The 16,292-nt window shown below is 35.1% G+C and overlaps 1 protein-coding gene across 1 annotated transcript; it reads left to right on the top strand.

Moving 5' to 3' along the window:
* Positions 1–12,080: 12,080 nt before the first annotated feature.
* Positions 12,081–14,922, top strand: LOC140964061 (ACD11 homolog protein). Its single transcript, XM_073423557.1, has 5 exons — positions 12,081–12,348; positions 12,458–12,707; positions 13,509–13,681; positions 13,909–14,054; positions 14,623–14,922. Exons 1-5 carry the CDS (start codon positions 12,293–12,295, stop codon positions 14,727–14,729), a joined length of 732 nt encoding a protein of 243 aa, XP_073279658.1. The 5' UTR covers positions 12,081–12,292; the 3' UTR covers positions 14,730–14,922.
* The last annotated feature ends 1,370 nt before the right edge of the window (positions 14,923–16,292 follow it).

Genomic DNA, 16,292 nt, shown 5'->3' with positions numbered 1-16,292 from the left:
GTGTTAATAAAGTGGTCATTGAACACGTTAGCACTGAATTGATGATCGTTTAACCTAAAGTCATGCAAATTTCAGATGTTAAAGGATCATATGGTAATTACTGATGGATTTTATTCCATAATAAATTTATGTTATATACATTTGGTTTTGATAATAAAACGCATTCAGTTATGATATTTCTCATATTCAGTTATGTACATATTCAGTTATCTTGAGAAAAATATCAATAAAGTTGGACCTCGAATAAACATAGGGTTTCTTCATTAAGTTATTTGAGAGATATAATACATTGTAATACATGGAAGATAATAATCGTTTTTAGATGAACTATCGTCATGATTCATGTATTTTATTTTCTCCTATGGTAAATGAGATATATGTGTAAAGTGGGAGAATGTAAGAAATATGACACATATTGAAAGAGGCGTGGCGTGTAGGAATTGGCGACGGCCAAGAAGCCTACAATTTTGACTAACAGCACATGCAGCCTCAAATTTTAGAAAATCGAGACGTGCACGCACCTCTTCCTTTGACAATCAAGCTCCCACAATAAACTCGTTGATGGTATGAGATGCCTATAAATAGCAGCGATTAAGGTCCCTAAACATACAATCTCATACAGAATAATACACCATCTATAGAGATATTGGAGTGTTTAGAAGGCTTCAATCGGAGGAAAATAAGAGAAATCAAAAGATGATTCAATGGCTGGAGGTAACGCTTGATTTAGTTTCCGCATATTTGTTTATCATGTTTATATACGTGCAGAAACATGATTTTAGAGAAAATTTCTAACAGATGGTTTTACACAAGTAATAAGGCCTAGAACACACACACAATCGCAGCAAACAAGAAACATACATGCTGGAACCGTGGGTTTAATTAATTGGTAGGGCCGATGTGCTTGTTGTCTTCATGAGTTCGAATTGTCGCTTGGCTTGGCTGGGGCTGGACCAGGCTGGGATAGGGTCATGTGTGGGTCAAGGGAAGAGTCCTAGCCATGCTAGGACTTGAGTTAAGTGGGCTGGAAGGAGTCCTTGCCAACAAGGACTCCTACCAGAGAGAAGTTCAAGGGAGGATGCGCAGGGTTCAGGGTCTTGTGCAGGGATCATGGCTCGGTCTGGGGACTTTGGGCTGGGCTAGGTTAGGTCATTAGGGTCCTAGAAGGGTGCACAAGGGTCTGGTCAGGGGTTGGGTAGGCTTGGTTGGCTGTTGGTTCAAGAATATGTGAGGGAGCCATGGAGACGCGCAGCTGCTGGGTTCCTGAACCAGGTGGCTCGCGCGTGGGTTATAAGGGCTGGTTGGTCTGGGCTTTGTTTGGACATGATCCAGGGTTTGTTAGGGTCATGGTGGTTCGGTGGTGGCTCGGCTGGAAGAGTCCTAGTGGGCTAGGAGTTCATAGGCGTTAGTTCCTTCCATGTACAGAATTTGGTGTTCGGTTCCAGGTGTGTTGAGCAAGCCAGGGCTAGGTTCAGGGGCTTGGGCTTGGTCAGGAGGGTTTCTAGATGGGTTGTCTAGGTTTTGGCTCAAGGTGGCTTGGGCGTGGCTCGAGTAAATTGGGAGATGGCTCGGTGGGTTCGTTAGTGTGTCAAAAACAAAAATATTAAAGCCAAAATTGAATCCATGGGCCCAAAGGTGTGGCTCATGACTTGGAAGGGTAGAATAAATACTAAAAATGTTATGTTAAAAATTTGGGATCAAAATAACGAGTTTTGGGTTTGTCCGGGATTTAATCGCCGCACGAAACGCTAATTAACGAATTAACTGAAAAGCCTAGTTTTAAGCTTGATAAAATTATGAAAAATTATACTTAAGCTCAAATAATTATTAAAAGTCTAAGTTTTTAATTTGGGAATTTTATATTAAGGTTTGGGTTTATTCGGGATTAAAACGCATAATACGTCTTATTTAAATATTAAATTAAAAGTCCTCGATTTAAGCTAAATAAAAATATGAGAAAATTCAAGTAAGCTTAAATAATTATTTGGGACATGTTAGAGTCAATGAAATTAAGAAAAATTCAAAAACGTGAAATTTTACGTCTAGGGGTAAAACGGTCTTTTTACACCTAGAAATTAGTAAACATCATGGCAGTGTCCTAAATGCTATTTTATATGCTAATATGATTATTTTCAGTGATTATGGATGTTTATGAAATTTTATATGTTAAATGATGATTTTCAAATGTTCATGGATTTTGATGGTTAAATAATGAACATTTAAAAGAAATATGCATGCTTGGTTTCAAAAATAAAAACGATATGAATATGCATGATTTTTATTAAGTGATGATAACATGTTGAAGGATGTGAAGGGATTGTGACTACTACATGTTGGAGATAACGTGAGGGTTATGGTCCCAGTGGGAGCCCGACGATCGTGTTTTCTTGGATACGGATACGAATACGAATACGAATATGTTAATACGTTGGCCAAGGCCCAGTTGACAGGTGAGAGTGTTGCTGGTGTCCCCGCCGTCCAGTACTGTGGTTTTCTCTAGATGGATCCATCGCCCAATACGATTAAGAATACGAGTCACAATCACGATCTGAATTCAACAAACATGAACACGAATATGAATATGAATATGAATATGGATACGCATATGAATATGAATATGAATATGGATATGGATATGATATGAATATGTTTATGTTGATATGAAAAATTTTATGAAAAGTTTATGAAAATGTTTATGATTAAAGTTGATGCATCATTATAAAAGCATTTTATTTAAAGTTGATGCATCATGATGAAAATGTTATTTAAGTACAAGTATTTTTCAATGTTGTATGTGAACTGTATTACGTATTATTTGGTATCAAAAATATGATGTGTTGAGTCTTTAGACTCACTAGGTGTGATTGAAGCAGGGATTAGGACGATTATGTTTATGGAGGTCTTGGTGGTTGATCTGACTGGACTGAAGGTGCATATAACTCGAAGACCGACGCTAGTTTTTCGCACTAGTTTATGATTATGATTTATGTCAAGAATATTTTTACGATTATTTATTTATGTTTATGAGAGATTTTTGAGAGGTTATAGTATGGGCTATACTTTTCAAATAATGTTTTTAGACTTGATAAAACGTTTGACGATTTTATGATTCAAACTATTTTTCTTTGATTTTAAAACGATGTCAAAATATTTTATGGTTCGGCCGCATGCTATGTGAGGTTTGAAAAAAAAAAATTCTAGCACGTTTTAAGCAAAAGAAAGGCAGACGTTTCAGTTTTCGCAAAATTGAATTGTCATGAAACAACTTCGTTCTCTCTTTGTAAATTCTGGAATTCTCATATGCTTCCAATCTTATCTCCTCCAACTCTTGCAGATGCAACTTTCTTAATTTCCCGCTTCTTCCAAGTCCATATTGTACTGTTTGACCTCCCAATAGGTTTTATGTTCAATTTCCACAGGCAAATGACACGTTTTTCCAAAGACTAACCTGTAAGGAGACATCCTTAGTGGAGTTTTGTATGCCGCCCAGTAAGTCCAAAGTGCATCATCTAGACGAAGGCTCCAATCTTTTCTTCCCGAATTGACGGTCTTTGCTAGGATATCCTTGATCTCCCGATTGGAAACTTCGGCCTGGCAATTCGTTTGTGGATGATAGGCAGTGGCCACTCTATGATGTACCCCATATTTCTTCAACAATGCTTCAATTGTTCGATTGCAAAAATGGGTTCCTTGATCGCTTATTAGCGCCCTTGGGATTCCAAACCTGCTGAAAATATTAGACTTGATAAAACCTGCAACCACTTTAGAATCATTAGTCCTAGTGGGTTTTGCTTCCACCCACTTTGAAACATAATCAGCTGCCAGCAATATGGAAAGATAGCCTCCCGATGAAGGGAACGATCCCATGAAATCCATGCCCCAAATATCGAAAATATCGCATACAAGAATTGGGTTCTGGGGCATTTCGTTTCTATGGGACAATGAACTTGTTCTTTGGCATCACTCACAGCTTTTACAGAACATATAGGCATCTTTAAACAGTGTTTCCCAATATAGCCCGCTATCCAAAATTTTTCTAGCCGTTCTTTTTGGTCCAAAATGACCACCACATGTGTAATTATGACAAAAAGCCAAAATTGATTTATGTTCATTTTCAGGAGCACATATTCTAATCACTTGATCAGCACAAAACTTCCATAAATGAGGTTCATCCCACGCATAATATTTTGCTTCACAACGAATCTTTACTTTGCGGGATTTACTAAGAGTGTTAGGTAAAACTCCGGTGACCAAATCATTAACAATATCTGCATACCAAGGATTTGTACCTTTCACTTCAAACAATTACTCATATGGAAAAACTTCAGAAATTGGCAAAACATCTTCGTCTTTCATCAGTCTGCTCAGATGATCAGCGACTGGGTTTTCAGCTCCTTTTCGATCCTTGATTTCGATGTCGAACTCTTGAAATAAGAGTATCCATCTTATCAACCTCGGTTTTGACTCTTTTTTGGCCAGTAGATATTTCAATGCTACATGATCAGAAAATACAATTATTTTAGAGCCAAGCAAATATGATCGAAATTTATCCAGGGCAAAAACAATAGCTAAGAGCTCTTTTTCCGTAGTGGTATAGTTGCATTGTGCATGATCCAATATTTTTGAAGCATAATATATGACATGACTCCTCTTGTCAATTCGCTGGCCTAGAACAGCTCCCATCGCATAATTTCTTGCATCGCACATGATTTCAAAAGGCAAATTCCAGTCAGATGGCTGGAATATGGGCGCTATGTTCAACATGTTCTTTAGTTTGTCAAAAGCCTCCTTGCAATCTTCCCCAAAGTTGAAAGGTGTATCCTTTTGGAGTAGCTTGGACATTGGCAGAGCAACCTTAGAGAAATCCTTAATAAACTTGCGGGAAAATCCTGCATGTCCAAGAAAACCTCGAACTTCCTTAACGTTAGTAAGTAATGGTAAGTTAGTTATTATTTCAACCTTGGATTTATCAACTTCGATTTTCCTAGAGGAGACAACATGTCCCAACACAATTCCTTCAGTCACCATTAAATGACATTTTTCATAATTCAAAACCAAATTGGTTTTCATGTACCTTTTCAAAATCTTGGACAAATGATTCAAACTGTTGACAAACAAATCCCCATAGACAATGAAATCATCCATATATACTACAATGAATTTCTCAATATATTTAGAAAAGATACTAAGCATGCACATTTGAAACATATATGGAGCATTACAAAGTCCAAAAGGCATTTTTTTGTAGGCAAACGTTCCGAAAGGGCATGTAAAAGTCGTCTTCTCCTGATCTTCTTGAGCAATGACTATCTGATAATAACCTGAAAATCCATCAAGAAAACAAAAATAAGTTCTTCCAACAAGTCTTTCCAATGTCTGATCAATAAAAGGCAAGGGAAAAATGATTCTTTCTAGTAGCTAAATTAAGCATTTGAAAGTCAATAACCATACGCCATCTATTTTGCACCCTCGTTGGGACCAAATCACCATTTTGATTTCTTACCATAGTGATACCTGTTTTCTTTGGTACGACATGGATCGGACTCACCCACTTACTATCAGAGATAGGATATATCATCCCTTCCTCTAAAAGTTTTAGGATTTCTTTCATTACCACTTCCTTCGTCACCGGATTCAGTTTTCTTTGGAATTCTCTTACCGGTTTGGCATCTTTTTCCAAACGAATTCTATGCATGCAAATAGAAGGGCATATGCCTTTGATATCTGCGATAGTCCAACCAATTGCAGTTTTGTGCTCTTTAAGGAGTCTGGCTAGCCGCTCTTCTTGTTCTTCGGTCAATCCCTTCGAGATGATAACTGGCAAGGTCTCATCATCACCCAAATATATATATACTTCAAGTGTTTTAGAAAAAATTTCAACTCCAATTTGGGTGCCTATAAAATAGAAGGCAACAGCTTCTTGTGAGGGACTGAAATTTGGGTAATATTTCCATCCTGGATTGTAGCTATTAGAATACGGATCATATCGACGCTGAGGCTGTGTAATGCCCATGGGCTGTTCCCGATCCAACTGGCGGGAGTCGGTTATCCCATGGCCCATTACTCAATGACTCCTCCATCCCAGGCACTGGAGTTTGTACCTCCCCAGACTCGAACCTAAGATCTCCTGGACATATAGATACTTAGCACAAGTCTGGTACCAATTGAGCTTCCAGGAGATCTTAGGTTCGAGTATGGGGAGGTACAAACTCCAGTGCCTGGGCTGGAGGAGTCATTGAGTAATGGGCCATGGGATAACCGACTCCCGCCAGTTGGATCGGGAACAGCCCATGGGCATTACAATGTAGAATCCGAAAATCAGATTACGTATAAGTCATGCATAATTTCTATTATTTCAATTAAAAATGAATTTTTATGAATATATGAAGTGTTTTAATTATTTCAAAAGTAGATGTTTAGTTATATCTTTTCAGGATAAATACGCGAGGTCGGACCGGAGTTTGGAGATTAGAAATAAGATTAATAATAAGAAAAATATTCTTAAATTTAAATTAAGTCAATGAATAATTTAATTTATAGAAAAAAAATGTTTTAGGATTTATTAAATTAATTGGAGTCAAGTTAGTAAATAAATTCTATTAGGTTCAATATTTAATTAAAGCTTAAATTAAAATATGTAAACAAATGGGAGATGAATTAATCTAAGTATAATATATTCAAGAAATTAAAGTATAACATTTAAATACTTAAATCATAAATCCATGCAAGAGTTTAGTCTAACTTAACGTGTTAATGCACTAAAGTGTATAATGAGTATTTAAAACCTCAAACAATTAAAATACAAAGTTTAAACCATAATATACCATTCAAAATTTGTAGGAAATTGGTCAACACTTTTAAACAAATGCAAATGTGGTGTAAACCCATTCAAACCATCCTCAATGACCTGTAAGGTGGATTCAATTCCTCATTTTAAATCACTAATTAGTAGTAGATTCAAATACTACAATTCATATAATTTCCCTCAACCTATTAGACTATGAAATGAGTGTGAATGTTGCAATAATTTGAATGACATGCAACGGCAGCTGGGAGAGAAAGCATGCAAATGATATTCAAAGCTTTCACTTGTAACCTTCCACTTTAATGTATTTTATGGCATCCTTAAAACCTCTTGTAACCATCATTTCCCCTTACGTTACATTCCTACATCCTATATACTCAAAAATATTAGAATCAATAGGCTAATGAAATCGGGAATAACAGCAAGAAAATGAGAAAAGTTATCGGCCAGCAAGAGAAGGAAATGCAATCCGAACCCATTCAAATACTCATTTGTAACTCTCAACTAAATGCATATTATTACATCCTTTAACTCCACTTATTACATTCCTCTTCCTTAACCACATATCTCACACTCATATGCTCGAAAAAAATCAGAAGGAAACAGCTGATAAAAAAATCGTGAGAGAACAGCAGCAGTAACAAGGAATATCCAACTCGGTTCCGTCGCGTCGTATTGTCGTTTTGATTTGTTTTCTTCAAAACAAATTCCAGGCATGTATATATTATTCCTTTGCTCTTCAATCAAGTCATAATAAGTATTTTAAATCAGTATATGTTCAGGAATCAAGTGACAACACGAAATATGACAGCAACTTATTCAAAACTCAAAACCTGCATCTCGGCTTCTTGATTGTGCTTCACGGTTGCTGGTTTTTTTTGTTGGTTTCACGAGTTTCTTCGGTTCCAGGCTTTCATGGCTGCCTCTAGGCATAATTTAGAGTATGTTAGGGTGTTTTTGGGTTATTTGTTTCAGTCCATACCCTCAAAAAACGAAAGAATGACAGCAAACTCTCCTTGTGTCAGAAATGAGTCACGATTTTTGTTATGGATTGATTAAGGAGTGTGTTCGAATCTTGGCTGTCCTAGGGACTGTAGCCATGGTTAGAACCCTCCCTTAACATGTCTAGAGTGTGATCAAATCGGTATTTACAAGCTTGGTTCAAAGATCCATCAGATTTTTACATCAACAATGCAAGAGTCACTCGGTTTTTCCCTTTTCAGTTTTTCTGTGAGTGTGTTTCGGTTTTTGTGGTGCTGGATGGATGATGGTTGGCTCCTAGCTCATAGCCATGGTTCATACAACACTTCATCATGTCTAGATCGAGCCATGGTTGATGAAATGGCCATTGGAACGACACAGGACAGCAAAACAATGCAATACATCACAATACACAGATTTAGGTGCTCTCGGTTGGTACTTTCTGTTGTCCTAGGTGTTTGTTCGAGTTGTGGCTGGCTTTTAGCCCTTAGCCATGGCTCAATCAATACCTTAGGATGTTGGTAAGAGTCCTTGGGCGGTGGTTCAAGCCCATAGTCATAACTTTCAGGATTTACACTACAAACACACAAAATGCTACTGCTGTATTTTGACAGCAACTTTCATATCGGTTCAGGAGGTTTTTCTGAGTTCTTGGTTGGCTTTTAGCCCATGGCCTTAGACTGGACAGTACCTCAATGAGTTAGAAAGGTCATGTTTTTGGCCATTTGTGATTTGGTCGATTTTAGAGGTCGTACGAGAATTTACGGTGAAAGGTGCCAAAATGACTCTCGAAAGGGTGTTTTATATTTTTGGATTCCTTTCACCTATTTTCGTGTTTTGCAGTTCTTATGAATGTTTTTCAGTATGTTTGGGGTATTTTTAATCTTGGTTAAACGTCGGTTTAATGTTAGTTCGGGTTGGTACAATACCATGATTGAAAATCAAGTGGTTGGTCCTAATAGTCTCATTGTTGGTTCTATTGTTAAGTTTTGGTTCTATTGTCAAGTTTAGGTCAAGATAATATTATTTGCAAGTGTCACATGTTAGAATTAAGTCGCAGCAAGCCTGGGAGCGATCCAACTCATCCGGTAAAAATAAGGTTTTAATTATATTACGTGCATAAAAATATAAAATGTTTATTTTTTAGATATATGCGATATGTCTTGTGGTCACCTTATGTTATGGGTTTGGAAGTCGGTAGGCGCAACCGAGGACCTCTCCGCCCGGTGACTTACGACCGGTTTATGATTATGTATGGGTACGGACATCCAGTCCAAGGGCTGTGATTGATCTCTACCGCCCAGTATACAGTGGTTTAGTCTGATCAGGCGCTCACGTTATGTTATGGGCCACTTGCTTAGAAACATTATCTCTACCAGAAAATTATGATATGATATGACAGAGCTCTATTGAGCAAAGCTTTTACGTATGATTTTCAGATATGCACGTAGTTATAATTATTCATGACACGATTTTCACCATGTGCTTTACGATACCATATTTTTACGTTGCATGCGATTTTATGATATATTTACTTGTTATTCACGATATATACATGTTGAGTCTTTAGACTCACTAGACTTGATTGTTGTAGGTATTGATGAGGTCGAGACTGCGGGCGGAGACCAATGAGTTATCTTGGGGCAGCAGTAGTATACCCGAGGACCTCATGTTTTAGTTTATGCATTTTTATTATGTTTAAACTCAGTTTTAATATTATGTTTAAACTCAGTTTTAATATGTTGGATTATTTTTAAGTTGGTATTTGAAACAATATTTCCTTCCGCTGTTATTTTAAAGTTGAAATTATTTACATGTTTATTTTGAAGCAAGTTATTTATTTATTTAGAAAAACTTTAATAATTCTGCAAAAATATGAATACGAAATACGGGCCTTTACAGGCTGTCCANAAATACATCATTACATATATCATCACACACTAATTTTCAATATTTAAAGCTCTTATTTTCAACATTCAATAATTTCTAACTCTTTATTTTCAAGAAATTGAAATTAATTAGATTTATTTGCATTTTCTGTATTAAATTTTAGTTACTGCCTAAACCCACCCATATAATTGTATTATATGCTGATCGACGTCTTCAAAGCTGTATTTAACTATCCTATAATTTGTTTATACCAAGAAATTATTATATAATTCTGGGATTAGTTATATTTATTAAAATAAATATGTCTATTTGATATTAACATATAAAATTAGGAATTTAAATATTTCCGCTTATGGATCGACAATATGATTTTTCCCATCAATTTCAAGCTAATTAATTAATAAGTAATCACCATTGTCTTCGTCGTCGTCATCGTCATCGTCATCGTCATCATCATTAAAGTTTAATTTATCCAAATATGGTATTATAAAGACAATATTATCCTATATAGAACTCAAATTGTTCTTAAAAAACTCTTTAATTATTCTATAATAATTGGTCCACAATAGTTAATTATTATTTCAAGTTTTTCCGCGAATTATACAAGTCAATCCTCTAAGGTCAGTGCACAATACATACACGCAATGATGCGCTCCTTTGACCTAGAACTGATTCGATTTTCATAAGAATCAATATCAGAAAAGAAAAAAATTCTAGATTTGCTTCACTAATTTAAAAGTTCTAACGAAAATCCCTACATTATTCTTTCTGATGTCATTCCCTAAGTCTACTAGTAATTGAAAGCTACAATATTTTTTTTTTAAAAAAAATCGAGAAGAACCATCATTTTCAATTCAAGATTTTACAATCAATAATGACTTGGAAAGGATGGAGAATGGGTCACATACGGTTTCTGTTGACTTGGAAAGGATGGAGAATGGGACATAGACGGTTTATGTTGATTCAAGTTTTGACAAAATGTTTTATCATCTAGAATACAAAGACTCTTATGAGAGTATCTTACGAATCAATTGTTTGTCAAAATGCTAAAATTCGAAATATGAAAGCAACAATTATATAGCAGTAAACGAAAGAAGGATTGTGTAGATAGAGACATAGCACTAAACAAAAGTAGTGTGCTACTAGAAGCATAAATATCGAGTATGTAAAACAATAGAAAACCAATAAATCAAATCGAGGTCTGTACGAAGTACAATTTCCTTAAAATAAATTGTCCCCATCCGAAGGTGCTTCGAGGATCAGGACGGACAACTGTTTCTCATAATACAACGACAAAACTGTGCATCAATTCAGCACAAAGTAACTATACCGACGAACTGAAAACGAACTTTATCACCAAAACTTAATGGAGGTCAAATGAAAAACTAACAATATGAAATGCAAGAAAATGCTTGAATGAGATCTTGAGTGTGTTTGTAAAATATATATTTTATATTTGGATTGAAAAAATGAACACACTATTTATAAGCTCCAAAATGTAAAACAAAATTCATGCAAGATTAATTAACTCAAATAATCTTGCAATTAACTCAACGATATGATGAACCAAAAGTCTTATTTAACTCAATAATGTGGAAAGTCAAAAGACACTTCTACAATAATGAGAAACAACTAACTCAAAAAACATGGAGATCCAAAAGACATTATCACATTCATGAGCCATAATTTTCTTTCAAAATTTAAATTTAATTCAAATTTTCATAATCAATTTTGTAAGGTAGATATCCAACCAGACTCTGTTCATGAAAAATATTAGTTTTTATGTTAAAATTGTTACTTTTCTTTATAAATATAGATCGGGTCAACTCGTCTCACGGATTTCGATTAATGATATCATCTCAAATGAGACATACTCAGAACAAAATTCCTCTATTGAATTGTTGGATGTATTAAATTATTTTCCTCGATAACCTAGAGTAGCTCATCCGATTAGATGGGGATGCTGGATAATAGAAGGGTGACTCAAGACTAAACAGGGGATGCTCGATAATTTTTATTGTTTTTATGAAGATTGGAGGATCTTGGTGCAGAAAGTTCATTTTTTAATATCAATAGATTTTTTGTGCAATGTTTTCACATATCTATATACATGAGACAGTATATGATTGCAATGATAAGAAAATTTTTTCACATACAAACTAAATATTTATCACTAACAAAAATTGATACTTTTGTGAAAAATAATAATTTAGATATAAAAAATAATATTTTTCATGAATCAAATATTTCTCTTTTAAGTCAGTATCCTTTATACAATATTTATTAATAATATAATTAATAAAAATGATAATTATACAATAAATAATAAAAAGGAAATTCCAATATTATCAATTTGGAATAAAGGAATATGAAAAGACTTGATGAAATAGGTCAAACGGATGTAATATTACGACTTTTCATTCGTTCAACACGGCGCCAATTTACTGAAACGAAAACCTCCACGTACAGCAGTTTCGTGGCGGCCCGCAGGCCCGAATCCCTTCCCCAATTACCCGTTTAAATTGGAATCTGCATTTGATCGCCCTTAGTTATTGTTCATCAAAGATTTGCATTTTGTTTAAGGGTACACCGCAAGATTCGCGAACCCATTTAACAATGGCCCTCAAATTCCGTTCCCTTTTTTCAAGATCAGAGAGATCGTACAAAGAAAAGTAAGTTTTTGAGACACCCTTTACTCCGTTTTCGTTTCTTTTTTCTCCAACTCCGATAATTTTGTATGATCATTCTAAGGAATATGAGAATATGTCATGGATTTTGAAGGATGGAACGGGACTCTGCGAGGAATTCGAAGGATGATGATTATGATGATTTCGAGGACGCCGCCTCCGAATTGACGCCGTTGTCGGCGGTTGCGGATTCATTCGATCAGCTTTCGGCGCTAGTGAAGTCTAAGGGCTTCAATCACGATCTTGATTTGAAGACGTTCTGTGATGCGTGTTCGCATGTTTCGGTTCTTTTTGGTTGTTTGGGGATTGCTTTTAAATTTGCTGAATTGGAGTATGTTTCTAAGGTTGGTTGTGTTCCATTGATCTGAGTTTTCTTCCAATTATTAGGGCTTGTTTATGCTCGAACGCTAATTAATTGCTGATAATGTGCAATTGCATAAGATATATGTTGACGTTTGTGTGAAACTTAACTGCATATATGATATATGTATTTGAGGTTATGAATTCAAGATTGTACCATTCTTCCAAAATGTTAAGTACCAGTTTAGCATCCGGTCGTGGATTTGCTAATTTTCATGATTCAAGAACTTGATTCGGTTCTTAAAAACTCGAATATGGTTGAGTTTCTTTGTTTATTGAGTCATTCTCCTTTGGAGGATATTAAGGTATATTGGATAGCATTCTGTTAATTACCTGATAATCATCTGAATTTGCTTGTAGAAACCATGGAGTTTTGTTAAAGCTGGTGGAGAACTTGTTTATTCTTAAATTAGTATTTGGTGACCGTGAAAAGTATATTGAGATTGTATAAAGGTTATGTATTCTTGCAGTGGTGAATCATTGGGGTGTAAACATCAGTAGACTCCAAAAGTTCTTTAACTTGGAAAATTACGTTTCATCGTTTTATTCATATTGGTAATGCTTCCCACTGGGAAAATATGAAGCCATCATTTTGCTTAAATTCTTGCAATTATATGATATTCGCCAGTTACCGAGTCTTTGCTTGATAGCTTTTGATTTAGTCAATTATATCATGTATGCTGTCTTTTCAGATGAGAGAACCTTGGACCATATCTGTTATTTGCCTTCATTATCTTTTTTCTGAAGGTGACTTTTGTGATATTTATATGGTTAATTCTTTTCAGGTAAGCGATCTAACAGAAGCAGCAGCTAGCTATGGGACGCTAAATAATATACTCCACATTGATGTGCTAAATGACACGGTGAGGACATCGGGAAGTCTTTCACGCAATTTACGAAGAGTTAGGCAGGGTCTTGATCTCATCAGAGCTCTATTCCAAAACTTTTTGTCATCAGAGTATGTTTTACTCCTTCATTTTAGTTTGTGCGATAAAATAATTATTTCATAGTTTTGCAACGCTGTCTATGTTGGTTTTTTCGAGCTTTACAATTTTCCTGATTCTTTCAGTTTGAGCTTTCCTGCTGTAGATTGCCTAGCTGTCATATTGCTCTGTGTTTCTCGATGCTCCTTCAATTGTAAAAACTTAGCAATCTTGCAATCTATGCTATGCTCTATACGTACAGCTATTACTGCTTAAAAGATGCTGCTTCGGAAGCTTACACAACAACATGTGCGATGTATCACACATGGGCGGTTAGGACTGCCGTTTATGCTGGGATGTATGCCCTGCCGACGAGGGACCAGCTGCTTATCAAGTTGAATGAAACTGGTGAGTTTACACACAGATTCTGCCTTAAATTATTTCTAGTTTTATATTTCGTGAAGATTGATAACTTTGAGGTGCTCTTTTTGCAATTCCATAACAATAAAGTAGCCAAAACTTGTCGCACAAATTGAAGTAAATGGCTATTGTTACTAGTTAGCATGATTAAACAACTCCAAGAAAGACACGAAAATGGTTGATATCCGAATGAGTGCAGTTTATCACATCTAAAACACTATATTTGTAGGTACCCTGTCAAAAACTGAACAGTTTGCCTTCCTGATGCACGATTGAGTTTTATTTTTTTATTTATTGTTGGAAACTATGTATTTTGTAATGAAAGATGTTTAATTTCAGTCTCTAGATAGAACATCGATTCTCATAAGCCTGGAGAGTGGTGACATAGATCATCTTGGTTTCTAGTCTTTTCTCCATGAGCTCAAAGATAGTTCACCGGATTCACAGTTTTCTGGACACAAACAGGACCATCGATGGAATTTGTGTGATGGTTATGGATGTTACTAGTTTTACAGATAAACTCTAACGGGTTAGTGTTATTACATCATTTTTACAGATGAATCTGCCGAGAGGGAAATGCAAAGATTCATAGATGCCTCACTGCCGATCATAGAATACATTGACAACTTGTACATTAGAAGAAATATCAGCTTGGATTGGTAAATTTTTGTCTCGTCTCAAAATTTCTGCAGCCTCATTCTCAAAGGGATAAAATACATTTCTATATCTGGCTACGAATCAATCCAAGATCAAATTATAATGCTAGAAAAAACTGATGTCTTTGTGCGGTTGTCGCTAAGCATACAAGATTTATAGGTTCAATAACATTATTTTTAGCTAGAACTTTTAGATGTTACAGTAGTGATTATTATTTTGGTGTATGTACGACCTATTACCCCTGGAAATCTTAGTTTCTGTTTTAACTTTAAACATAACTTCCGAAAATATGACAAAAGAAGCAGCTTATTCTGATGGTTTATGTTTAAAATGTTTCAAATAGCTTCAAGTATTATTTTGTTATTCACGTTTTCTTCATTTCCAACTTTGGCGAATTACATAAGTAGCCCTTGTAAAAATAAAAAATATGAAAATCACGTGTAAATTAATTGTATTTAAAACTATGTGTTATGATCGAAACTAAAATTTAGAGGGGAGTGAATAAATTTTGCCAAGAATATTTCAGTTGGATTAGCAATACTGAAATTTGATTCTTGTCAGTAAGGTTTTTAGCAAGTCAATCAGTTGACATGTGCAGAAGTATACTTGCTGAAAATGGTTGAACAAATGACTCAATAAAACTTGGTGTAGTAAATTGAATGCGAAATTTTTTCCGAATGTTCGGAGATTTCAATACTCCTACGACATCCCTTCTTCCTCACGAAAAGATTGCACTAAAAGACTTTGATAATTACAAGCAGTTTGATATTACCTACTTTAGTAGGACTTAAACATTGTCTCACTAAAACTTTGAGTAAAAACTCTGATCTAAAGAATTTTGTTACAAATAGTACTGAAAACTTCTAAACACAAATGTAATCTTTGAACTGATATAATAATGAATCATCTGAGTGTGCTGATTTTCAGTTGGACTTTAAAATCTTTATCGAGCGATTATCAGTTTTCTTTATATGATTGAAAGTCGAAACTATGTCTTGATTCAAGTAAGCTAATCTATTTATACCTTCAATTGGCAAAGGTAACATTTTCGAAATATATATGTTCATGATTGTAGATGTCCTTGTTGTCATGTCATCATCTTTTCTGATATATGCAGAATTCTGACTACAGCTCTGAACCTTAATCATTGATCGATGAAAACGGAAAGCTTTATCAGTGGACTCTGATCCTTAATCAGTTATCGGACTAATTTATTAAAAAGTGAAAAGATTTTATCTTGAATGACATATTTTCGGTGGATCTAAATCAATCGACAGTTTAGCTCATGGTATTCTTCATACTGATTTATCAGTTAGATTATTAATCAGTTAGACTATTGAGTTCAGTTTACCTTTAGAATTCACTTCGGTTCCAATCACCAAAACTAAAATGTTCCAAAAATTCTCCATTTTTGGTGTTTTACAAAATAATGCCAAAATACCGAATTCATTGATTTTCAACAATATGTACAACTAAACTAACTGACTAATCCAATCGGCGCTGATTATCTTCTAAACTGAGTGGTAGATTTCTTTTGTGGCTCAGTAGATGATCTAGGCTAACTAGAAC

This window comes from Primulina huaijiensis, chromosome 18 (assembly GCF_012295235.1).
Source record: "Primulina huaijiensis isolate GDHJ02 chromosome 18, ASM1229523v2, whole genome shotgun sequence".
Taxonomy (NCBI): Eukaryota; Viridiplantae; Streptophyta; class Magnoliopsida; order Lamiales; family Gesneriaceae; genus Primulina; species Primulina huaijiensis.
The sequence above is the reverse complement of the archived record's forward strand: the minus strand, read 5'-3'. Positions and strand labels throughout refer to the sequence as shown.